The following is a 25,878-nucleotide window of genomic DNA, read 5'->3' on the forward strand; positions in this document are numbered from 1 at the left end:
CAGTGACCTCTTTCCTCTTCGATTGTCAAGTTAAAAATGACAACAGCCACCACAACAGTAGGTGTCCCATGTGAATGGATCAAAGTTACACCTATTTTGGGGGGTCAGATCAGCAAAAAATACAATGTTCGGTGTGCCTCACAATTTTAGTAATTAATTTATGTGTGCCATGAGATGAAAAGGGTTGAAATTCACTGGCCTAGGCTGTAGGAAAAGTATGGGGATAACTGGAAGGAGTGTGAAGTGACATAGGAGGACTGAATTTGAGGGGGAGCAATTTGGAATGTTAGCTGGGAGGAGTCAGGGAGGATGAGTTTGGCAGGGAAAGCTCCAAGATGAGAGGAGGACTTGGTGGGTGGAGAGGTATGAAGGAGGGTCAGCAAGGTACCTGGGCTGGAGGAGGGGACTTTCCAGGGCCTATTGGGAGGACTCTGAAGTGAAATTGGGTCTTCTCTGGAATCAGACACCAAGTCTGGTATGGAGGGAAAAGGACCTGGGACAGAGGGCAAGAGCCTCTATGGACTGAGAGGGGTGATAGTTTGTGGGAGGGGTCTGGCCCAGACTGGAGAGAGCTCTAGACCCCTGGATAGGATCTGGGTCTGAGGAACTTGGGAGCTGGGGCTGCCCTCCTTGTACAGGAGCATGTTTTGTGAGCACCAAGACAAGGGCTGCTGTGGGGTCCCCTTACTTGAGCTGGGGATGTGGGGGTCCCCCGACAGCAGTGGTGGCAGGTGGCGGCACATCCTGGCTAGGTTTCTGGGCCAGCTGTGGCTTGGTAGGACGTCCAGCAGGGCCGGGGCCACTGGGCCGTGGTTGCTGTGTGGTGGGTGGCCCAGTGCGGGGCATGGGACCTGCTTGGCTGGCCTGGCGAGTGGGGCCAGCAGGGCCTGGCGGTTTCTGGGGTGGACCCTGGCGCTGCTGACCACCTGGTGGAGCCCCTGAGGCCTTCAGTGGAGCCTGACCAGAGACAGATGTTTGACGGGTAGCCTGTGGAGGGCCTGCCTGACGCTGGGGAGATGGGGAGGCAGGCGGGCGGGCTGCTGGAGGTGCCCCAGGTCCTCCTGCCACTGGCCGGGATTGGCGGCCTTGACCCTGGGTCAGTGGCGGGGCCTGGGACACAGGCTGCTGGGGTACTGATGTGGGACTTGGTAGGCGCTGGGGCAGGGGGCTGCCAGTTGGGGGTCCAAGGCCTGAAAGGTGTTGCTGGCCCTGTGGGGGTGGGCGCTGCTGCAACGGAGGTCCCTGGCGTTGTGGGCCTGGGCCCGGCTGTGGAGGGCCACCTGAGGGACAGAGAGAAAGAGTTCACATGTGAGAGCCAGCAAGTGACAGGTGGGGGTGCTGCCAGATGGCAGGTGCCCGGGAGGCTGGCTCCTCACTTACCCTGTGGTGGGGGTCGTTGCTGAGCCAGGGGCCCAGAGGGATGCTGTGAGGTCTGGCGGCCCGAGGGCAGGGCTCCTGGGGATGGAGCCTGTGGCAGAGGAGTGGAACAGGAGAGGTTAAAAATAGTTACCATCCAGCGGAGCATCAGCCAATCAGAATAACACAGGTTCCTTGTATGCTGGGTGTTGTCTGTGTTTGTGGCTGAGCTGAGGGGATGTCAGGTTGCTGGGTGGGGACCTCCAGGGGAGGGGTCAGGAGGCACTCAGGGAAGTCAGGGTAGCAGCTGTTTATCAATTTTTTAAAATAATTGCTTGATCACCACCACATGTGTAATGGTGACACCCTTAGCCTGCTACTGATTAGCTAGCTCTGTGACACACAGCAGGACCAAGGGCTAGTCTGCCCACCACTAGCTGACCTGGCTGTGGGAGCCCCTGCCAGGAGAGGCATCCCGCTGCCGTGGCAAGGCCTGAGCCATCTTGTTGACCACGAGCTCTACAATGAGCTGCTTGTCTTCATCCTGGTGGTCACCAATGAGTGGCATGGAGGAGCCCACCACCTGGGGGAGGAAAATGGACTCAGTGAGGAGAGAGGCAGGAAGTACACATGAGGATGAGTGACAAAATGCTTTAAGTTGGCAGAAGGCATGGTGGCTGCCAAGGAAACAAGCTTTAGTTTGAGAGGCACTGATTTGCAGTATGAGGAAGGCTTATCTCCTACAAGGTACTGAACAGCTTTATGAGGTAGTAGCAAATTAGGGCCTGTGGGCCAAATCCAGTCCAGCACCTGTTTTTGTACAGCCCCCGAACTAAGGATAGCTTTTCCATTTTTTAATGGTTAAAAAAAATTCAAAAGAAGATTTCATGACATGTGAAAATTATGTCGATAAACAAAGTTTTATTGGAACACAGCCACATTTTTAACATGTTGTCTATGGCTACTTTTGCAGAATTGAGTACCTTCAATGATACTACACAGCCCGCAAAGCCTAAAATGTGCACTGTCTAGCCCTTGACAGAAAACACTTGCCAATCCCTGCTTTATAGTTTGCTAGGAGCTCTGTCCTTTATAAAGAACTTTGTGGTTTGTATGTTACTTCACAGTTTACAAAGTTCCTTGCCCTTCACAAAGGACTATGGGATATATGGTGTGTTTAGACTTTAGAAAGTGCTTTGGAAATGGTACCAGTGTATACAAAATGCTTTAACATGTAAGAAGTGCTGCTGTTTACAAAGCACTCTAAATTTTCAAGGCATTTTACAGTTCACAAATTGCTGCATTGTTTACCAGGAGCACCACTGTTTACCAAGAGCTTTAGAATTTTGCAAGTGTTTTGCTTCAATAACAAGGACTGCCCAGTTTACAGAGCTCCTTTTTATAGTGTTATAAAACACTTTGCTATTCACCAAGAACATCCTACTTTATGAGGTACTTCATAGTACAGAATGCCTTAGTATCAACTAGTACTCTATAAAGTTCTTTGTAGTTTACAAAGTGCGTTTCTGTTTACCAAGGACCTGCCAGTTCACAGAACACTTTAAAAGTTAGTTCACAGAGCACTTTATAGTTTAACAAGTGTTTTGCTATTCACTAAGGATGTTCAAGATCACAAAGTAGTTGAGAGTTTACTTAGAATTTTGCCATTTGACAGTGTGTCCCTATTCACAAGCACTTTACAGGTTACTATGCATCTTGCCATTCACTGAGGACATTCTGGGCCATGGAGTGCTTCCTGTCGTGCACCTGCTCCTCCCTCTGTGCCCCCACCAATCCCTGGGTGCTCCCACCTCAATGATGTGATCCCTTCCGTCCTTGCCATGTAGCGCTTCCACTGCGCAGATGTCCAGTCCCCCAAAAATCTCTGAGCATGTATCCACCCACAGCTTGTACCTGGCCACACATGGGGCAAGAAAGCCTGTCAGTGCCTTGCCTGGTCAACCACACTCCCACCCTTACTTCAAATCCCCCATGAGTTCAGGCCACCCACCTGTCAGACATGGCAATCTGCTCAAGCATTGCAGAGCCAGTGTTGGTCTTCCAGTTTCCTGAAACTGATGTTCTCCTGGGAGATGAGAGAAGAGAGATTCTTGGGGACATGAACTGCATAGGGCAGAGCAGAGGACCCCTACCTAGACTTCAATTTCTCCACTCACATGTAGGCCTTGTAGTTCTGCCCAATCTTCTGGACGCGCACGTCATATTTGGCATCAATGAAGGGCTCAGCAGTGGCATACGTCTTGGTCAGTGCCACAACACTTGCAATGTCCTGGAAGTCATGCTGGTTGTCTACCTTGACCTGTGGGTGGGATGGGGATCAGGGCCTTGGCTGGATGGGGCAGCAAATGAGGGCGCCTCAGGGTGGGGGCATGCATCCAAATAACACTGGTGAGCTGAGTACACAAAAATTCAGTGCACATACCAAGGGACCCATGCATGCATAATTCTGAGCCTACTGGCTTTACATGTACACACAGACACAAAGTTGGGTGTATATGACCCTGAACATGCTAAAAACTATTGAATAGTCCACCTTAAATAAGTAAGTGGTATGGTATGTGAATTATATCTCAATAAAGCTGTGGGAAAACTGTGTATATACAGTATATGCATACAGACACAAAACCAATTGTATACATAGTATACAAACAGAAGCACAGACACACTCCAACATACAAATTACAAGTCTGCTTTCTACATATACAGAGACAAAATTGGACAGCATACAGGACCCCAAGACCCCCTGAATGTAAAAGATTATGTAGTATGTGCAACACAGATGCATGCATATACACAGATACAATAGTGTATACACTAACAAAATAACAGGACACAAAACTAGCTGACTGCATGATAGAAAATTGGGCCAACAAAATCTAAGAATATGAGGGAAAAGATACAAATAGATAAAAACACCACAGGACACACAATCATACAGAATTACTGGTGTGCGCTGAGTACACAATATACATCTACATACATAAGCACAATGCCAGAAGCATACACCATTTACAAACACCTTGGGACACACTCAACCTGGGGACTCACCTTGCCCATACCAGAGTGCGCATGCCCCATCTTCACAACCACGGGGTACGTTGTGCTGCTGAGCTGGTAGGGTGGAAAGCAGAGCATGGTCAGGGCAGGAGGCCTGATTGCCAGGGGTGGGGTGGTGCTGAGGGGAACCCATCCAGCAGGAGCCACATGAGGATCCCTTTCCCAGAAGAAGCAGGTCAGAGACAAGCAGACAGCAGCTGGGGGTCACACAGCACCTCTGAGTTCATAATCGAACCCAGAGCCCTGTCTGCCTGTCCCTCCCTCCCCCACCCCCAGACTTCCTGCCCCTGCTTTCCCAGGCAGAGGCAAGGGTGGGGGCCTTTTCCGGAAAAGGGAAAGTTTGTTTATACAGTGACGATGATAGAGAAGTGATGTGTGCATGTGCGTGCATGGGGGTGTGGTGGTGAGCGTGTAGCAACTGGATCCCTCAGCCAGGCCTTGTATGTAAGCCTTGTCCACACACATTCACAACCTAGACACACACACAAACCCTCAAAACTCAGATCTATACAACCAAGCCCAGACATGCCCACGCATGTTGAGGCCCATGAGGTGGAGAGACCTGCAACCAACACTGGCTCCGGGGCACATCACACTCTCCAACTGCATAGTCACCCACAGTCATTTAGCTAGCCTGGAGTTCACAGTGTGGGGTGGGAACCAACCAGCATTTCTGGCTAGCCTCCTTGCCCAGCAGCACACACTCAACACTTTTGAGTGAAGACACACACACAGCCCCCTCCCATCATCCAAATCCACACAACAGTTAGAGGGATACACACAACACAGAATATTACTTACATAATTAATACAAGGACAACCCTCAGGGCACAACAATAGAAGGCAGAGGCATACATGACCCTGAAAGGCACACACAACAGAACTGGGTACATAGTCAACAGACACACATGCAACACCCTTAGACATACCCACAACAAACAGAGACACACACTTTTGGGTACTCACAGAAACCACTGAGACCCGCACCACTCCTGGGCACACAAAAAGTATATCTAGGGACAGAACATGCCTCGCCATATGTACAAAAAGAGAGGCATGCACACAACCAGAGACACCACAACCCTCCTAAGCATACAGAAAACAGTCCTGGGTGTGTATACACACACACACACACACACACACACACACAGAGTCTCATGCTCACACATTCAGGTGCAGGGATGCGTCAAGTTTCCCGACCCTGGGCAGGATCCAGGGGACCAAGTTGGGTGACCCCAGCTCTATCATAGTATGGATGCACACAGGGCCACACCCTCCATCTGCTGTGCAGACAGCTGCCCCATGGGGGAGAGAGATGGCATTCCCGGAGGGGTGGCTGAGACAGCAGTGGTTCCCAGTTCCCGACAGGCACAGGAAGCCCGCAAGCTCAGGATGACCGATTGCCCTTCAGGCATCGCCCTCCAGGCATCGCCCTCCCTCTGCACTCCCACCTTCCTCATTTCCCAAATGACTGGCGTCACTACAGGGCACTGAGAGAGGCACCGTGTTGGATGGGGGGTGGTGACAAGGATCCTGTAGACAGAGTTGCAGGGAAACACTGCAGAGGCGGCAGATGATGTAACACTCAGGCACACTCACAGCTCACAGAGAGGAGAAACATCCACAATTACATGTGCAACCTACCTGCTTTACAAAGGCAGACACACAATTGCCAGAAACAACACAAAACACTCAGGCCCACACATACACCGTACACACACAACCTGAAAAGCATGCAGGCAACTCTCAGGGGCAGAGACCAGGAGAAAGCTAGAGAGCTGTGCAAGCACACATACAGACACACACAGACACAACATTTTTTCTAGGCTCCTCTTTTTATAAACCCTCCTTGTTTCCTCTGGGCCTGGGCCTGAATACAATACTGTGGACTTGCGTATGTGTGCCTACACATGTGCGCATGAGTGGAGCTCTGGACTCTGGGATCCTCTGGAGAGACCTAGCTTTGAGTCTTGGCCTCTCCACTTCTTGAAACCATGTGGGACCCCAGGAAGTTTACTTAATACTCCCTGGACCTCAGTTTCCTGATCTGTACAAAGGCACAATCAGGCCCAAGCACTTGGTGTGCTGCAGAGATTGCTAGGTATCTGTTCTGCACACCAAGTCGGGCCCCATGGCCGCCCACCCTCACCCAGCTCCCCAGATAGTCACACACCCAGATGTTTTTCCATGAAACCCCACCAGTTTTTCAAAACCTGCACAATAACCTGGATCCACACAACCCCTCACACGTAGACAGTCAGCAAAACTCTGTGCTGACTCAGGTTTCAGCTGGCGTCAGAACCAGGGTCAGCGAGGGGCTGCATCAGGACTTTCCCTTCCCTCACTTCTCCCTTTGGCCCCCACCACTGACTTACTCAGCCCCTTGTCTCATTCACTCTCACTCCCCCGCTTTCACAATCGGCTTCTCCAAACTCCTGGTTTACGTCTTTTGCCCCCCCTCCCCTGCCCCTTTGTCTCCCCAACAGTCATTTCTTCACTCTCATTCCTGGGCAGATCAGTCAATCCTCTGTCTCAGTTTCCTCATCTGCATAATCAGAATATGAACAGTCTCTAACTCACAGGGATATTGTGAGGGGCAGATTAGTTATGTCGGGAAAAATGCTAAGCACAGTATCTGGAGCACAGGAAGTCTGCATCCTCCAAAAGTGTTAGGGACTATTATAATTATTGGTTTAACATCTCTTGGTTAGCCAACATTAACAAGGAAGCAATCTGGATTGGCTGAGAGATGAACTAACAAAGATTTTAGAACAGTGCTTGATGTCCATTAAGCATTCCATAAGTGCTGGTAGTTTTTGTTGCGATGGTGTTGTTGATTGGGTTAACCTCCCTCAATTAATCCAGCTTAATTGGAAAGAGGGCAATGGAGAGTGAAGAAGAGAATTTACACAAAGACTGCAGGGCACAATACACAGTAAGTGCTCAGTAAGTGACTACTATCATCACTATCATCATCATTATTATTGGTCTGTCCTCCCTGATCAACTGAAGGACGTCAGTCAGCCCCCCAGAGTCCTTTCCCAGGACCCTAGGGAAGATCCAGGTAGCATCTGGAAGCTGGCAGGCAGGGACTGCCTCACCCCACCCCCTACCAGGGGCATGGTAGGGGAGGAGTTGGTGGGGAAGGGGCAGGACAGGATGGGAGGGTATCAGTTTTCTCCTGACTCACTGGTCTCTTTCGCCATCATTCAACTCCCCCCACCCCAATGCTCAATCCAACAGCACCTTTCCTAACGTGCCAAGCCTGGGTTAAGATCCCGAGGCCAGCTGGCATAAATTAAAATCCCAGCCATGCCCTGTGATCCTGGGAAAGTTCCTCAATTCCTTTATGCCTCATATTTCCTCATCTGTAAAATGGGAAAAAAATTGGTACTTATCTCAGAGGCTTATTATGACTTTTAAAAATTGAATTAGAGTTGACATAAATATTATATTCGTTTTGGGTGTACAAAATGGTGGTTCAAAATTTTTACACATTATGAAACAATCATCGTGACGATTCTAGTTAACATTTGTCACCATACAAACTTATTACAGTATTATCAACTATATTCCCTGTGCTATACATTGCATCTCCATGACTTATTTATTTTATAACTGGAAGTCTGTAGTTCTTAATCCCCTTCACCTATTTTACCCACCCCATTCACCCTCTGGCAACCACCAGTTTGTTCTCTGTATCTATGAGTATGTGTCTGGTTTGGTTTGGTTGGTGTTTTAGATTCCATATATAAGTGAAATCACATGGTATTTGTCTTTCTCTAGCTTATTTCACTTAGCATAATAGTCCCTAGATCCACCCATGTTGTTGCAAAAATTGTGACCTTTGTGAAATAAATTATGCTGAATGCCTGGTACACAGTTGGTGCTATATAAATGCTATTTGCCTGTGTTTTCCGAGCAGGGTTAAGATCCAGGCTCTGGCTCCAGGCCACTGAGTTCAAATACCAATTGTGTCACTTATTGTGATCTTGAAAAAGTCAATTTAATCTCTCAGTGCCTCAGTTACCCCACATTGTATTCTTCCTCTGTTCACCTGCTTTATCTCCCTCCACTGCTTCTAATCAGTCTCCTCTCTGCCTCCCCACCCTTCATCCGGATGTCAGGGTCTACCAGACAGGAATTTCAGTGTGTGCTCGGTATACAGTAGGTGCACAAGAAATGTTTTTTCACGAAATGAATTAATTGGGCTTCCTCCATGGGGAGTTTTTGGGCGTGGGTGATTGGATAGACTATGGAGAGTTTGGAGACTTTAGGTAATTGCACTGGGGGAATCGTGACTTTAAAGCCCCCCATTGAAGCCTCCTGCAAGGACTGGGACCAGACTTGGACATGGGGGAGGGAGATGACCAGGGCGAGGCCCGGGGGGAGGGAGAGAAGGCTGAAGCTTCTTTCGGCAGCCATCGTCCCGCCCCTTGGCCACCACTGACGGTGGGCGGATGAGTAATGCATCCAGGAAGCCTGGAGGCCTGTGGTTTCCGCACCGCTGCCACCCCCGCCCTTTGCGTGGACATTTATCCTCCGCCGCTCAGGCCCTGCCGCCATCACCGCAGACCCAGCGTCTAGAGAGGCTACACCAGAGGTAGGCAGGGGCCTGGGCGGCCTCAGGGCTGGGCTGGAATTCTGCTGTTGCGGGACATCTGTCCGGTCAGCCTTTAAGGCAGACACCAGTACCCTGGGCTGGTCAAGGGGGAAAGGACGGGGTGGGGTTGGGGGTGGGGTGGGGCTGGAACTGCTCCAAACTCCTTCCAACCCCTGATATCCATTCCAACTCCCCCAAGCTCATGAGCCCTTAATACCACAGATGCTTTCCAAATGGCTACCTCCCCTAAATTCCCTCATTGCCCCCCAGATCCCCTAGACCCAAACTCAGGGGAGGCTCCTCCAACTCCCCAGCTCCACCAGATTCCTAAATCCTCAACTCTCTCAAAACCTCAAAACTTCCTCTGCTTCAAAATGCCTCTGAGATCCCCTCCTTAAGCTCCCAGTTCCTCAACTCCTAAACCCCCAACCTCCTCCAAATTCCTCAGCCTCCTTCAGCTTCCCGGACTCCTCTATCTCAATATGCACAACTGTGAAACTCCCAACCTCCCCGAAGATTCCTACAGTTCCCCAAACCAAAAATTCCTCACCCCCAACTCCTCTACTTTCTGACTTCCCAAACCCCACTAAGTCTTCAAACTCCTCCAGCCCCCTTTTCCCTAAATGCCACAACCCCGTAATCTACCCACTTGCCCAGTCCCATAAACAGACTCCACAACTCTGAAACTCTCCCAATCCCCTAGTCCCCTAAAATCCTCTGGGCTCTCAAACACCCACCCCCTTAAAATCCCCAAACTCCCCAACCCCTCTAGCCCAGTGTGGCAGCCTAATCCTGTCTGCTGGTGAGGGTGGAGCAGGATGGGGTGGGAGGCCTTGCCCAGGTCCTTGGATCAACTGGGGTAGAGGCTGCCTGACTCTTCCTCCCCACTCTTGCAGAACCCACCATGGCCCCCTTTGTGCCCCTGGCCTCCGGCATCCTGTTGTTGTTGTGTCTGACAGTCCCCAGCCTGGCCTGTACCTGTGCCCCACCCCACCCACAGATGGCCTTCTGCAGCTCTGACCTTGGTGAGTGTAGCCCACTCTACTCACACACTGTGCTTTACTTTCCCTCTCAGTCCAGTGGGGTTCAGAATGGAGCTCACCTCTAGAACACTTCCATTCAGTCCTGCCCTGGCTCTGCTTTTGCCACACTGGTATTCTCACTGGCTTCCTTTGATTACTCCAGGCCCAGTCCCTCCTCAGGGCCTTTGTACTGGCTGCTCCCTCTGCCTAGTACACCCTTCTCCCCAGGTATCCATATGGATGGCTGCCTCAAATGTTACCTTCCCCAAATTTTAACCCCTATCCCCTAGTACTCCTGATTCCTCTTATCCAATTCTGAAGTTTCCCATCACAGTTAATACCTTGTAACATTCCATAGGCTTATCTATTTTGCTTGTGTTTAGCCTTTGTCCTCCTGGCTAGAATGTGAGTTCCACAAGGGAAGGGATTTCTGTGTTTTGTTCACTGTTGTGTCCCTAACAATCAGAACAGTGCCTGGAATACAGCAGGCATTCCAAAATATTTGTTGAGTGAATGAACACATGATGACTATATGAAATAGGCTTAAAGCATACCTGGCAAAGAGTGGGCACTCAATGTATGGGTGAATCATTTAACAAATGTACAAATCTCTTAGTGTGTTGTCTGGTATCCAGTGATCCCTATTTAAGTATGTGCTTTGCTAGTATGACTATTGTGATTGTTTTATTTTTACTGGTTCACACAGTCCATTTGACTTGTTTCTTCCTCTCCTCTCCTGCAGTCATCAGGGCCAAGTTCATGGGGACTGCAGAAGTCAACCACACCACCTTATACCAGCGTTACGAGATAAAGATGACCAAGGTATTCCTCCTGCCCCTTCCTCAGCAGTTCCTAACACCTTCTTGTCAAAAAACAAAACAACAACAACAAAAAACCCCAAAACCTCTGGCCATCAGTTGGGAGGAAGTTAGTTGTGATCTCAGGATGCTATATGAAGAAAGTGGAGTGGGAAGATCATGTCAGTAAAAGATACTCTTCTTATCTATCAACAGATGTTCAAAGGGTTCAACACCTTGGGGGATGCTGCTGACATCCAGTTTGTCTATACCCCGGCCATGGAGAGTGTCTGTGGATACTTCCACCAGTCCCAGAACCGCAGTGAGGAGTTTCTCATCGCTGGTGAGGCTCTACCCCCTAGTTCTGGGCCATGTCACCTGTCCCTCAGATGCTGCAGGGCAACCCTCCCTGACTGGGCAAGGCTCTGAGGGAAGGGTCCCAGTTGAAATGGGGACCACCCCAATTTCAGCCTATCAGAAGGCCCCCAGCAGAGTCTGTGCTCCAGGGATGCCAAGAAGGGCCACCCTGCCCGTCCCCCACCTCCTGCCCCAGCCAATCAGAACCTGCCTGTTGTCCCTTCCCCAGGACAACTGTGGAACGGACACCTGCACATCACCACCTGCAGTTTCGTGGCTCCCTGGAACAGTTTGAGCCCCGCTCAGCGCCGGGGCTTCACCAAGCTCTACACTGCTGGTTGTGAGGAATGCACGGTGAGTGCTTGGGCCCTGCCTGCTACCTGGGGAGGGCTCCTTGGGCTCTTCCCTAAACCATGGTTTGTTTCTCACTCCTTCTGGATATTCCTCGTCCCTGTGGCTGCTCCCCAAACCTTTGGGCTACCCCTGATCTTCCTTGCTGTTCCCTTAAACCTAAGTCTGTTCTGGACATTCTGGTTGTTCCTTTGCCCTGTGCCTCACACCTGGGGATTCACAGTTCTAGCTGCTTTCTGTCCCCCTAACTCTCCCTTGTGACTGTTCTGTAGTGCTGATGTTTGTTCCTGACCCTCCTGGATTTGTTTCTTGGTTCTCTAGAATGTTCTCCAAGAACCCAAAACGCTGTTCCCCAACCCACTGACTCTTCCCCAGCACATCTAATTGTTGCTCTCCAGCTGTGACTGTTCCACACACACGGGTGTTAGAGTGTCCTTCTGACTATTCCAGGACTGTTGCCTGTTGTCCCTGAATGTCCTCTGACCCACTGACTTTATCTGAGCCCCACAGTTCCTTCCTGTATTTAAGTTCTCCATCCACCAGCTGTTCCCTGTTACTGCCAGTTGTTCCCTATCCTATGGGATAGTTTTCAGGAGACTCACCTGACTGATCCCCACAACTGTCCTCAATCACCAAGAAACTGATCTTTTCACTGGATTACTGTCACCTCATCAAGTCCAATGACTATTCCCCAAATGGGAGGAACTGTTCTTGAGTCTATATCCAAGTGGATACAGCTCAGTGTTTCCCCTCCCTGAGGAGGGGAAAGTTCTGCTCCATAGGGGACGCAGGAGTAGGAGAAGCCCTCAGAGATGTGTCTCCCTCCCCCCCTCCAGGTGTTTCCATGCTCATCCATTCCCTGCAAACTGCAGAGTGACACTCACTGCTTGTGGACGGACCAACTGCTCACAGGCTCTGACAAGGGCCTCCAGAGCCGCCACCTTGCCTGCCTGCCACGGAAGCCAGGGATGTGCACCTGGCAGTCCCTGCGCCTCCGGACTGCCTGAATCCTGCCCCCAGCAGAAGCTGACACCCACACAGTATTCATCCCCTTTCCCACTCCTGTCTTTGTTTCTTCAAGACAATGAAATAAAGACCTACCACTCAGCAGGCAGTGTCCCTGTGTAGTGTCTGGGAACAAACTCATGTCACTGATGACCTGCTGGGAGCACTCTGGGACAAATGCTGAGGGGATAAGGGGTACAAGGAATTGGCTTTTTATATTAAAAACAAAAATCCTCTGCCCATCAGTTGGGAGAGAGTTAAGTGTGATCTCAAGATGCTACATGAAAAAGGTGGAGGTGGAGGGTCACGTCAGTAAAAGAGACTCTTCTCCTCATCCGTGAACAGATGTTTAAAGGGTTCAATGCCTTGGGGGATGCCCCTGACATCTGGTTTGCCTACATCCCAGCCATAGAGAGTGTCTGTGGATACTTCCACCAGCCCAGATCCACATAATTCTCTCCATTGACATTATCATTGGTGATGTGCAATGTCAGTAATTTAACCCATGTTATCAACCACAGTTTATGGGATAATCTCTCTACTCAAGCCTTTAAAACATTTCACTAGGCTAATTTATAAATCCTATTTGCACACTGGCTCTGTAGTTCATAAATTACCCACTGCTTGACAAATCACTACCTCATTGGCAAATTCCCTTATTCACAAATCCCTCATTGACAAATGCCTTATCAATTGGCTAACAGGCTTTCCTCTCCTTGGGCATTGTCCTGATGTCATCCAGTGAGGATGTCCTGCCCCATCCAAGCCTGTGGGTGTTATTGTCCCCATCCTTAGGTTTTGCACTGTGAGTTTCACTTGAGCAAAAGGGGAAAGCCCCAGGGGTCCCAGACCCCCAACCACCACATAAGCAGCCAGGGAGTCTGGGAGGAGGAGCAGCCTTGGCCTCCCCTCCCTCACTATGGCCTGGTGGAGATTCCTTGGAAGTGGTTGTTTGGGGAGTAGGAAAGATGGTCAGAAGGTATGACCTGGAAATCCCTTTCTCCCCCTTCTCCTACCTCTCCTCTCTATTCTGACCAACTTTGACAGAAGTGAAGTGCAGGTAAGGTTTCAGAATCAAAAGCAACCAACTACATCAGCCTACACCTCTCCTACACAGCTGCCCCCTCACCAAAGTTGGGGCTTCTAGACCAGAGGCTCACATTTCTGGTTCATCTTCCCCCATAAGACCTGAGCAAGGGACCCTCCCAACACTCCCTTCTTTAGGCTTTCCTGCTCCCACAGCTGAGTCCAGGCCCCTCTGGGCCCTTTCCAGTTTCTGGCTCTTGCCTCTTAAACCCCAAAGGTCTTGATTTAAGTGAGGCCCACAGGAACCAGAAATTCTGATCCATACAAACATTCAGTGTAACACTCAAGTGACCTGTTGACCTGAGTCTGCTTGAAAAAAACTCTCTACTATATCTTTTTTGGTAAAGGAAAGGACCCCCAAATTCCTTCCCACTGGACTATCCACTGTTCCTGCCAATAAGAACCCAGGTCTCCTCCAGGGCATTCTGGATCTCCAAGCATGGTCCTAGATCCTCTGTGGTCCTGTCCTTTTGCACTCCTGGAGGTTCCCCCGAGGGCTCAAGATATGTCCCAGATCAGGATGGGTGGATTTTAAGAACTCAGTGTTTATTTGCTTGAGTAGGGGACACCGATTACAGTAACAATTTGTATGTCAACATCTACACCTTGGTAATACTTGGGGGGGTGTGGTTCTGAACCCCGGCTACCAAAAGGAGTAAATGGCAGCCCTCAGTGATGGGTATAACTGTAAGGGAACGGCCTAGGCCCTGGTTTGGCCCTTGTGGCTATGTCACTATTGCCTCAGCTGCCTGAAAGAGTATGGCAGTTCCTGATAGTTCATCAAACCCTAGTACCAAAAGCTGCCTGCACTCTTATGCTGTTTGTTCCCTGACCACAGCGCCAGTTCCCTGAGCCCCCAGCCATTTTAACCCCTGGGAGGAAGATGACATAGAAAGTGGTGGTGGAAGGATGAAGCCCAGTGTGAAGGCCATTGCCCTGACAACCTGCCCACTTTCAGGTGGTGCCCTGGATCAAAACACTAATGCTTCAAGGCAGGGTAGACCACCAGACTGTACTCTACTGCAGCCCTTTTCACAGAGTCCAGGGCAACATACAAGGCCACCTCCCCTACATCCCATCAGGAGCTCCTGGCAGGGTATCTGTAGTCCTGAGGTCACTATATCTCCCCATCACACTTCTAGAAAATCCACTAAAGTGAGTAAAGTGAGTTAGTTACCCCTGGCCCCACCCCAGCATTCAATGTGTCTGTGAATCTCTGCTTGGGAGAGACCCTGATGGCTGAGGGGAAGCACATGGGGGAGACAGCCCTTTGAAGTGTTCAGTATGAGGTCCAGCTCAATGGGTAGTCTGGGGGCTGGCCTTTCCCTCAGTCAAGCTTCAGTACTTCTCCATAAAAAATGGGCTTCACAGTGCCTAGCCAGAATCCTTCCAAGGTCTGAGCTAGGGATCGAGGATGATCCATGGATATATCCACCCCTCAGTAATTTTTCAGGTCAAAACACGAATGTCTCCTAGCAATAACTTCATGTGTAATATTACTAACAGTGATCCAATTTCTAGATAGGTAATTTAGTATAATGATTAAGAGCATGAATGCTGGAACCAGGTTACTTGTAGTCAAATCCTGCCTCTTCCATGTATTAGCATTGTGTTCTTGGGGAAATCACATTACCTCTTTGTGTCTCAGTTTCCACATCTTTAAAATAGGGATAAAAATGCCTAACTCATAGGGACAATGTGAGCATTAAGTGAGGTCATACATGTAAATTGCCTGGAACAGTGGTAGACACATAGCATTACGAGTATTAATTATTAGTAGTATGATAAATATAATTGAATGTATAACTTTGCAAATAGTATTTAAAATTAGGAATGATAATTTATAATATTGGAAATAACATATAATATCAGTAGGAATAACTTAATGCACCCTGGAAACCTCAGTGTAATTCATGATCCTGATAATCTCCCCCAGAGATGTTACAAATATTTATTATGTTCATTTGTTGTTTCTCTTATTACAATGATTCTTGTATACTGTTTCCCAGTGTACAAATCCTGCCACTGAAAAATACCAACATTTTCAAGACTTCTGAGGACCACTTCTCCCCCAGTGATAATGTTCCCACTATGCAGTGTTCACTATGGATGAAAAGCTACATTTATAAATCCCTACTCTCACCAAGACTATAGGTGACATACCTATAATGCCTTAGGAAATCTTTCCTTTAATTAAAAAGTCCCTTCTCCTGACTGTACAAACCCCTTTTTTCACAAATACTCTACTAACAAATACCTCTGTTGAGCTACCTCCGTATCCATAAATACCTCTTTGACAGATCCATATTGATAACCCCTGTTGACAAGTATCCCTATTCACAAATACCCAGCAGCAATCTGTCACCCCTGGTAGACTCCAGTGACAAATATCTCTCTTCACAATTATTCATCCATTGGCATATCCTCTAATGACTACCTAGTTAACAAATTTCTCTATTCATAAATGTCTTTCTATGATATAATTCCCATTGACAACCTCCACTGATGAATCTCCCTATTCATATATCTTGACCCACTGGCATATCTCCCCATTCAGATATGCCCATCAAAGTAATCCTATTGATGACCTAACTTGTCATATCTTCCCATTCAGAAATGCCCACCATTGCTGTATATCTCATTGATAAGACTGTTTAAAGTTCCTTCCATTCATAAAAAACCCCATCCACCCATCCATATAGCCCCTATTGATTGGCACATTACCCCATCTTTAAATATCTCTAATTAGAAAATCTCCTTGCTAGAACAGGTCCCTAATAATTATCCCCTATACGGAAACATCTCTCCTACACCCTTAATAACTGATGAAGAGGTAGACTTCTATAAGACCAGCTTTTTTTTTATTTTAAAAATTGATTTGGGAGGGAGGGAGGGAGAAGGAGAGAGTAATACTACTTTGTTCCACTCATTTATGCATTCATTAGTTGCTTCTTATATGTGCCCTAACTGGAGATCAAACCCACAACCTTGGAGTATTGGAATGGCATTCTAACCAACTGAGCTACCTGGCCAGGTCTGACCAGCCCTTTCTTTTTATGAGCAGTGACTGACACCTATATCTCACTATCCAGTACCAAACACCTCCTATGCCATATCAGTAAAATCTGAGGACCAAACCCAGTTACACTGTAGAGCCCCAACCAAAGGAAAGGATTGGGGCACAAGTTTTCTCTGGATGTGGGAGTGAAGGTGGAGCTTAAAAAAAGATTAGTTGAAAGTCTGCATAAGAAGCTGTTGGAACCCCAGACTTACTCCCCAACTACCAATCCTTACTTCAATAGAAAGCGAAAGGTTTGATCTCTTGAAACAAGAGTAAAATAGCAGGTTCATGTGGGCAGAAATGCCCAGGCTGCACCTCCCTGTTGTTGACTATCCATCACTGAATTTGGGCCTCCTGCTGAACCTTTGTGGAGAACAACAGCTCCAATGGATAGAGGTGGAGCCGTTGATAAGAGAGGCCCAGATTCAGTGTCTTCTGCCCCCACCACACACTAAGGGGGCCTTCCCCTAGCCCTAGGCCTCTTGAAAGAAGTAGTATTAGATATGTGCTTTCTTTCTTTTTTTAGAGAGAGTTTTTTTTTTTAAGATTTTATTTATTTCTAGAGAGGGGAGGGAAGGACAGAGACAGAGAGAGAGAGAGAGAGAGAGAGAGAGAAACATCAATGTGTGGTTGCTGGGGGTCATGGCCTGCAACCCAGGCATGTGCCCCGAATGGGAATCGAGCCCACGACACTTTGGTTCGCAGCCCATGCTCAATCCACTGAGCTACGCCAGCCAGGGCAGATATGTGCTTTCTTAATTATTTTCTGGTTGGGGGTGAGCTACCCCCAACCACCACCATACCTGTTAGGCCTCTGCCATGAATCCTGCCTTACTGCCGGTCCCTTCTTTGCTCCTAGCTCTGTCTATGACCACCCTTAGAGTAAGCCTTTGGGTGCTAGCTACCACATCCCATGCTGTTTATTGTAACTCAGACATGGATAAGTCTGGGCAGACCTCAGAGAAGCCGCCAACACAGGGGCTCACAGTGAGGTTCCAGAAGGGCAGATAAGGCCCACTGTAGTAGAACCTGGTAGGGAGGTGCTCTGAAAAATTATTTTTTTCAGGACTCTTGGGGATGAAGAAAATCTTGAATACTTGAACTCCAAAGAACCTCCTGACATGTTTCTCCCACCCTTAGTCTTTGTGGCTTAATTCCTGGGGCACATCCTCCTCAATGAGACCATGAAGCATTATGAGTTCAAATCACAAGGATACCCTGAACATCCCTTCACCGCACCTGTCTCCCCATCAAAATATAAGCCCCTGACCAAGTTCTTGCTGAGAGAATGGGATGCATCTCTGAGAATCAAATGCTACTAATGTGATATGATACCCAGGCCCCAAACCCTCACCACATAAATGTTCCTTAGATTCAGTGTCCCTCTCCCTTTCCTCCCTTCATAGACAATCAAGGTCCCTAAAGGGGTTCTGAACTTCTGGTTCATGGAAGTACCCAAATATAAAGATGTAGACCCAGCCAGGTGGCTCATTTGGTTGGAACATCATCCCATACACCAAAAGGTTGTGGGTTTGATCCCTGGTTGGTGCACGTATGCAAGGCAACCAAAAAATCGATGTTTCTCTCTCATATTGATGTCTTTCTCTCTTTCTAAAATCAATAAAAAAAAACATATACTCTGGTGAGGGTTTTAAAAAAGTTTTTTGTTTAAAAACAAAACAAAATGAAAGTGTGGTTATGTCTACATGCCCACCAAAACAGCTGTGGTGACATTACCAGGTGAGGTTCCCCTTCAGGAATTCCTCATCACAGGTCAGCCAGTCTGTCCTTATCTTGCATGAACTCTTCATCCTCAGCCCTCCTGTTCCAGCCCTGGAATAAAGTATCCCCTTCCTGGGGCACTGTCCTTCAAAGTGGCCCCTACCCCAGGATATTGTGTTTCCCAATTTCAGTCAACCACAGCTTATTCTGTCCCTGACTCACAGTGTCCTGAATCTTTCATAGTGACCACTTGGCAGGAATCAGTCTATCCTAGCCAAAGGACATCTAGTCACACTTTACTGACCATCAGGACATAGCATCTGTCCCCTCTAGGCTCTTTGAAGGATGGGAAGCTGCACTTCAGGGAATGAGTGGTATATCTTTAGAAGTGGCTTAGGGAGGAGCACATTGGAGACACTTCTAAATATCTAAAGGAAAGGATAACACTGGGTCTTGAATGTGCCCCTCACAGTGTCAGCCCTTCTCCGTTCTTTCTGCTCCTTGCTCCTGTTTGCCAGTTTCCACTTCCACTCCTTATGCCCTGCTCCTTATTCCATGTCTCCTGTTTCTTCTCCATGTTCCATATTGCTTTCTGTCCTCCTGCTCCCCCATACTTACTATCTTCCTTCCTCCCTGCTCCCCACTCCTCCCTGTTTCACCATTTGCTATTCCCTGTTCCTTGGCTCCACTGTTCCCTGGCTCCTCTGCCCTTCCTTAGTCCCTGCTGCCCTTCTCTTCTAGGTGCAGAAACTATAAAGAGAAGCATTTGGAGAGCAGTACTCTGTCCAACCACCTCCAGGTGCTTCCCTGCCACCCTCTCAAAGCCACATACCTGGATTCAACCTTGCAGTATCCATGGAGGGACATCCGCTTGGCTGAGCACTGGTGAAAAGAATATGAAGCCATGAACTTGGCTACCTTCCCTGGTGACCCAATATCTGCTATTGAATTTTCAGGTACAATAGGCTCCTACCTTATACCCACACTTTTACTTAGTCACAGTGAGCTGGAAACTCTCCACCTTCCTCAAACTCCTAGACCTCCCTAAGCCCACTAACTTCCCCCAATTGTCCCCTCAAGCATCCCAAAGACCATCAACTTCTAACCGTGCTGAGGAATCTATCTGGTCATATTCTGTTTCTTGATCTGGGTGCAGGTGGCAGGAGTATGTTCAGTGAAAATTCAGTGAGCTGTACACTTATGATATGTCTCCTTTTCTGGACTTCTTATATTTCAATGAAACTGGCCCCTCAAAAGTAAGCCTCTCACCCTATGACATATCTCTCCTGCTCCTTCCTTCATTTCCTCACTCACTCCTACCCTCTCTATTTCACACAATCATGGCATCCCTGACCCCAATTCTGACCCCAAAGCACCCTCTCTTTCCTCATTGCACAGGGACCATGAATCCTGGGCACAGAGAAGGAACTGGATTCAGAGAGACCTTGGCATTGGACTCCACCTGTCACATTGTGAACCCTCTTTAAATATTTGCTGAACAAATCATCTGTAATGAAGGCAGCAAGGGAGGTGAAGTCCCTATTGCCACAGAACCCCCTACCCCTAGGTCTACAAGACCAGGATGATGTAAGCAAATCACCAGGCTACGGAAGCTGGGTTGCAGAGAAGTCAAAGTGTGCTTAATAAGTGTCCTCCCATGCACCTCACTCCTAACTGGTGACTATTTAGACACACTGAGCTAAACAGCCCTGAGGATTTCTGGCAGTCTGCAACCTGGGTGGGAGGAGATGTGGTAGTGGAGCCAAAGTCCTGACATGTGTCTCCCACCACATGATGGAAGCTAAGCAACCTTCCCATCGGAGCTTCAAAGTATGGGGTAGGGAGAACTGCTTCTGGAAATCCAGGCCTAGCTTTTGCCCCTCCATGCTGACATTGAGTTGGGGGTCAAAGAGGAAGTAGGGGTGGCAAGCTGGCTTGCAAGAACTCTAATGCCTTTGCCACCACCTGCCCCTACTACCCACCATTAACTCTGTCTTATTCCTGGCCTCTGAAGTTCTGTTATTTGTGTCCCTGACAAAAATAGCTTCTATACAGCTGCAGAAGAGTGAGGAGATGCAACTGCCCTACTAGATATCAGGAATTAATGAGAAAATATAGTTATTAAGAGAGTACTGCATTGGTATAGGTATAGAGAAAGTGACCAGTGGAGTAGAACAGAGTCTAGAACCTGCACCATACATATATGAGATTTCAGTATATGGCAGAGGTGACACAGCAAATCAGTGGGGAAAAAAAAGTTGCCCATAAGGAAAAAGATGAAGCTGGATCCATACCTACCTCACACTATATATGAAAGTCAATTCCAATGAATACATGTAATAAAGATATTTGTTACAAGTGCTACTTGCTTGCTATGTTGAGAATAGTATTATGTAAGTGAATGGATGTGATGGCCATTCTGTAATGCACATAGAAAAGTGTTAAAGGACACATGTAATAAACATGTTTGTAAGAGTGTTAAAGAAAATCAATTTCAGACAGATGAAGAATTTAAATGTCAAAAACAAAGCTTGCCACTTTTATTGACTACTAAATCTCTATGTGCAAATAGATCTATATCTGGACTTTTAATTTTTCTTCCTTTAGTCTGTCAGTTTGTCTATTCATGTGTCAGCATCATACTGTTTAAGTTAGAAAAGCTTCATACAATACATATTTGCTGGCAGAGGTATTTAACTCCTTGTAGACTGGTATGACTAATCCCCCTGCTCTCAAATTCAGGGTTTCCCTGGCTATTGTTGCAGGTTTTTATTTCCATATGAACTTTAATATTAATTTTTCCAGGTACAGATAAAAGTTTAGAGGTATATTTTGGAGGGTCAAGTTAAAGTTTTAACTTATAAGCTGAGAAGGAGAACTGACATTTTTGTGATGTTAATTCATCCTATCCAAGAACAAGGAACAACTTTGTGTTTGTATAAGTCTACCTTTGTATTTTCCAGGAATGTTTTAAGCTTCTCCTCATATAAGTTTGCATACACCTTGTTGACTTTAGCCCCAAGTATTTTACTTTTTTCTTTTGTTATCATAAGTGGGGGTTTCTCCTCAATTATACATTATATCTGATTATCTGCACATGTGAAAACTACTGATTTCTGCATTTTGATTTCATATTCTGTTACTGAATTATTTTATTGTTTGAATTAGCTTTATTATTGGTTCTTTGGGAGATTTACAGGTGGACTATCATATCATCTATAAACAGAGATACTTTTATGTCTTCGTTATCCATTCTTACAACTATACTTGGTTTTCCTAATCTAATTGCATTGGTCTAATATCCCCAAGTACAATATTGGAAAGAAGTGGAAACAGTGGGCATTTTGTCTTGTTCCTGATCTTGATGGAAATGCCTTCAATGTTGTCCCATTAAGTTGATAACTCTAGGATTGAGGTATACACCTTTATCATGTTAAGAAGGTATCAGTGTATCAGTTGATTTGTATTTTTGATTGATTTTTATCAGAATAGGTGTTGAATTTTGTCAAAGGTATTTAAAATATTTATGGAAACGATCATATGGTTTTCTTCTTAGACCTATTCCCAAAAGTAAACTCACTTGGACATGGTATATTATTTTTAATGTAATTTTTAGTTCATTTACTAATATTTTACTTAGGATTTTTATATTGATATTCATTAATAAAAATGGTCTATACTTTTTATGTTATAAATGTTATAATTGCTTTAGTAAATAATGTGGAAGTTTCTCTTCACTTTCTGTTCTCTAGAACAATTTATGTGGCATTGGGATTAACTGTTCTCTAACAGTTTGATAGACTTTCCCCATGAAAATATCTGGGCCTGATGCTAGTTTTATAGGGTGGTCCCATAATAACTCTATTTTTAATGGAAATTGGACCATTAAGCTCCAATGGGGTCAAGTTTTGTTAACTGTGTTCCCATGGAAAATTATCCACTTTATCTGTATATGCCTTTTAATATTTTGACTTTTGGAATCATGCTAATGTCTTACATTTAAAAATATAAAATTAAATCAGTATAGTTAAAGAAGAAATTAAAATTTAATACACAGAGAAATCATCTACATTTGAACTAAAATAACATAACCATGCTGAATGAGAAATAACATGAACAAAACCAAGTAACTCTTGAATGCAGTATTTTGGCTGTATATCCTCCTCTGAAGACATAAAAAGGGCAAACAAGTCTCAAGCTGTACCTTACTAGGTTTGTTTTTCACAGTGGTATGGGTGTTGAAAATCTAAAAATGCTTTCTGCACATTGTAGGATTGATTGAGCAAATAAGTAAATATATTGATGATGTTGGAGGCTAAGGTTCTCACTGTTAGAGAAAAGAAATAAAAATATAGAATGGGAAAAGGCTAGAAAGAACCCTGGAATATGTTAAATTAGAATGAGAGGTATCAGTATGAATACATTTCATATGCATATATTTGAAATTTCCTGGCTCTGTACAATGAAGGAGCCTAGATTCAAGGACACTCCAGTAGCAATGAGTACACCTAGTTGCCATATCTTGGCTTTGAAATACCATTATCCTGGGGCTGAGGCTGGGAAAGAACAAGATATGCCTGGAGGTGATGTCAGTGAAAATGAGAGAGTAAGGGCCTATAAAAATCTTCTCCTTCATAAAATCAATGAGAATACCAGCAAAAATTGTCAAAATCATTTTTTCAGAACTTTGAAATTGACCACAGGCTTTTTAAAGGGTTCATTTATTTATTTTGAGAGAGAAGGAAAGGAAGGGAGAAAGAGAGGCAAAGAATCATCAATGTATGGTTGCCTCTTGCACGCCACCCACTGAGGATCTGACCCACAACCCAGGCATATGCCCTGACTAGGAATCAAACTGATGACCCTTTGGTTTGCCGGATGGCACTCAATCCACTGAGCCACACCAGCCAGGGTTTGAACATAGGTTTCTACCAATTAAAAAATGCCTGGATTTCAGTAAAAACAGCAAGTTTTGTGGCATTTGAACACACCCTCTTCCCATCCCTTCCCCCTACCTCCACAACAGCCTTGAAAATCAAGAGCCTTGCAATTCTAAAGTAAACCATCAGCTTAGCAACCATAGAAGGAGGCACACAAGGTTGAAGTCCCTTCAAATTTCCATTCTCAGAGAGCTATTCTTCATTTGGATGGTCTGGCACTTTCCTAGAAAACTCCACTCATGGGATGCATTTATTGGACCTGACTCAGAGTTCACCTGGTTTGAATAGCTTTGCCTGAGGGTGATTTTTAGAAACAATCAGCAGCAATTGTTTAACATAGAAGGTACTTGAGGCAGTGATTACAGCTATGACAAAAAACAAGCTGACTAAAAAGAAAAAACCTAACGGAAAAGTTGAGTAATGAAATCTCCATAGGAGGTTTTGAAAACCTCTGACATATTCCTTGGAATCTAGAAAGCTACAAATATGCATAAGACTGTGTACATGCTCAGGTACTCTGGCTGTCCTTGAGGTTCTGCACAAGTAGTAAGTAAAGGCTAAGGCAAAGTTGTAAGCTATTTACAACATGCACAAAGGGCCCATCAGCAAAAGCTTAGAGACTTATTGATTCTATGTGTTTAAAGAAATATAGCCAAAGACACTGAAATAGAGAACAGGCTGACAGTGACCAGAGGGGAGAGGGGAGGAAATTTCAGGGGAATTTCAGGGGAGAATGGGAAGGATTTACAGGAACAAATATAAAGGACACATGGACAAAAACTAGGGGGGATGGAAATTGGAAGGAAGTGGGAAGGGAGGAGTGGGTGGACTGGGATGGGAGTAAAGGACAGAAAACTGTACCTGAACAATGATTAAAATAAAATTAGAAAAAAAAAGAAATATCTGTCCAATCATTAGCTGACCACTAAACTAATGGAGCGGAGACATCAGTGGTCACATATGACAAAGAATACGCTGTACATAATTAGTTTAGGAGCATCACTAATAAAACAAAGAACAACAAAAACAAAACCCTGGGGTGGAGAAGGGTCTCATTTCCAGAGTTGCCACATTATATTATTTAAAATGTTAAGTTTTCAACAAAACTTATGAGACATGCACAGAAGCAATAAAATATGCCCCAAACACAGAAAAATAAAGCAGTCAATAGACACTAGGCTTCCATGAGGAAGCCCAGATGTTGGAATAAATAGACAGACTATAAATCAGCTATTTAGAGTATTTTCAAAGAACTAAAAAAAACCCTGTCTAAAACCCTAAACTTTTAAAAGTATAAGAATGGTGTTTTAACAAATAGAGACTATTAATAAAGAGATAGAAATTATAAATAATAGAATTCTGGAATTGAAAAATACAATAACTGAAATGAAAAATGAGAGGCTCAACAGTAGATATGAGCTGGCAGAGGAAAGAATCGGTGAACTGAAGATAAGGTAACTGAGATTACCCAATCTGAGGAACAGAAAGAAAAAAATAAACAAAATGAACAGAGCCTCGGAAGCCTGTGGAATACAATAAAACATACCAATGCACACATATTGGGAGTCCCAAAAGGTGAGAGGAGAGAAAAAGATGCAATAAAGAATCTTGGATGGAATAAATGGCTGAAACATCCCAAATTTTATAAAACTATTAATCTATACATCCAAGAAGCTCACTTAACTTAATTCAAGTAGGATAAACTCATAGAGATCTACATCTAGATGCAGCATAAAGAAACTTATAAAGGCCAAAGACAAAGAGAGAAGTGAGTCATCACAGTCAAGGGACTCTCAGTAAGAACAAAAACCTTGGAGTCCAGAAGGCAGTGGACCATATTCAAAGCACTGAAAGAATTCTATATCCTTCAATACAATACTTCAAAAATGGAGAGGGATTGAGAAGTACAGATTGGTAGTTACAAAATAGTCATGGGGGTGTAAAGTACAGCATTGGATATAGTCTGTAATATTGTAATAACTACGTATGGTGCCAGGTGAGTACTGGAAATGTCAGGGGGAACACTTTATAAAGTATATGATTGTCTAACCACTATGCTGTACACCTGAAACTAATACTAAATAATATTGAATGTAAACTGTAACTGAAAAAATTTTAAATGTAAAAAAATGAAGGTGAAATTAAGACATTCACAAATAAACAAAAATAGAGATAATTCATCACTGGCACATGTCTACCAGAAATACTAAGAGAGTCCTTCTGGCTGAAATGAAATGACACTAGATAGTAACTCAAATTCACACGAAGAAATAAAAAGCACCTAATAATACAGAAGTAAATATAAAAACCACAGTATGAATGCAATTTTGTTTCTAACACATTTTTCCTCTAATTTAAAAGCTGACTACATCAAACAATAATTAAAAGTCTATATTAATGGGTATATGTTGTGTAAAGATATAATTTGTATGACATTAATAGCACAAAGGAGTAATGAGGAAATAAAGCTATAAAGAGGAAATTTTAAAATACAATTGAA

At 45.6% G+C, this 25,878-nt stretch overlaps 2 protein-coding genes across 3 annotated transcripts in view; one reads left to right on the forward strand and one right to left on the reverse strand.

Annotated features, from left to right (window-relative positions):
* Window positions 1-25,878, reverse strand: part of SYN1 (synapsin I) — a 48,614-nt gene that overhangs the window by 1,740 nt on the left and 20,996 nt on the right. For both annotated transcript variants that reach the window (XM_028522502.2, XM_028522503.2), the window contains exons 6-12: window positions 4,426-4,488; window positions 3,534-3,676; window positions 3,368-3,442; window positions 3,168-3,270; window positions 1,799-1,939; window positions 1,381-1,468; window positions 689-1,280 (exon numbers count right to left, since the gene is read on the reverse strand). In XM_028522502.2, the coding sequence (XP_028378303.1) occupies window positions 689-1,280; window positions 1,381-1,468; window positions 1,799-1,939; window positions 3,168-3,270; window positions 3,368-3,442; window positions 3,534-3,676; window positions 4,426-4,488 (1,205 nt within the window). The remainder of the gene's footprint in view (window positions 1-688; window positions 1,281-1,380; window positions 1,469-1,798; window positions 1,940-3,167; window positions 3,271-3,367; window positions 3,443-3,533; window positions 3,677-4,425; window positions 4,489-25,878) is intronic.
* Window positions 8,886-12,674, forward strand: TIMP1 (TIMP metallopeptidase inhibitor 1). Its single transcript, XM_028522505.2, has 6 exons — window positions 8,886-9,037; window positions 9,934-10,062; window positions 10,802-10,881; window positions 11,073-11,199; window positions 11,443-11,567; window positions 12,401-12,674. Exons 2-6 carry the CDS (start codon window positions 9,942-9,944, stop codon window positions 12,569-12,571), a joined length of 624 nt encoding a protein of 207 aa, XP_028378306.1. The 5' UTR covers window positions 8,886-9,037; window positions 9,934-9,941; the 3' UTR covers window positions 12,572-12,674.

This window comes from Phyllostomus discolor, chromosome X (genome assembly GCF_004126475.2).
Source record: "Phyllostomus discolor isolate MPI-MPIP mPhyDis1 chromosome X, mPhyDis1.pri.v3, whole genome shotgun sequence".
NCBI classification, from domain to species: Eukaryota; Metazoa; Chordata; class Mammalia; order Chiroptera; family Phyllostomidae; genus Phyllostomus; species Phyllostomus discolor.

Bases quoted from the DNA above. Each gene is read 5' to 3' on its own strand.
- TIMP1 (XM_028522505.2), top strand. From the start codon at position 9,942: ATGGCCCCCTTTGTGCCCCTGGCCTCCGGCATCCTGTTGTTGTTGTGT. The intron at 11,200-11,442 runs GTGAGGCTCTAC...TCCCTTCCCCAG, and splicing joins TGAGGAGTTTCTCATCGCTG to GACAACTGTGGAACGGACAC. The intron at 11,568-12,400 runs GTGAGTGCTTGG...CCCCCCCTCCAG, and splicing joins CTGGTTGTGAGGAATGCACG to GTGTTTCCATGCTCATCCAT.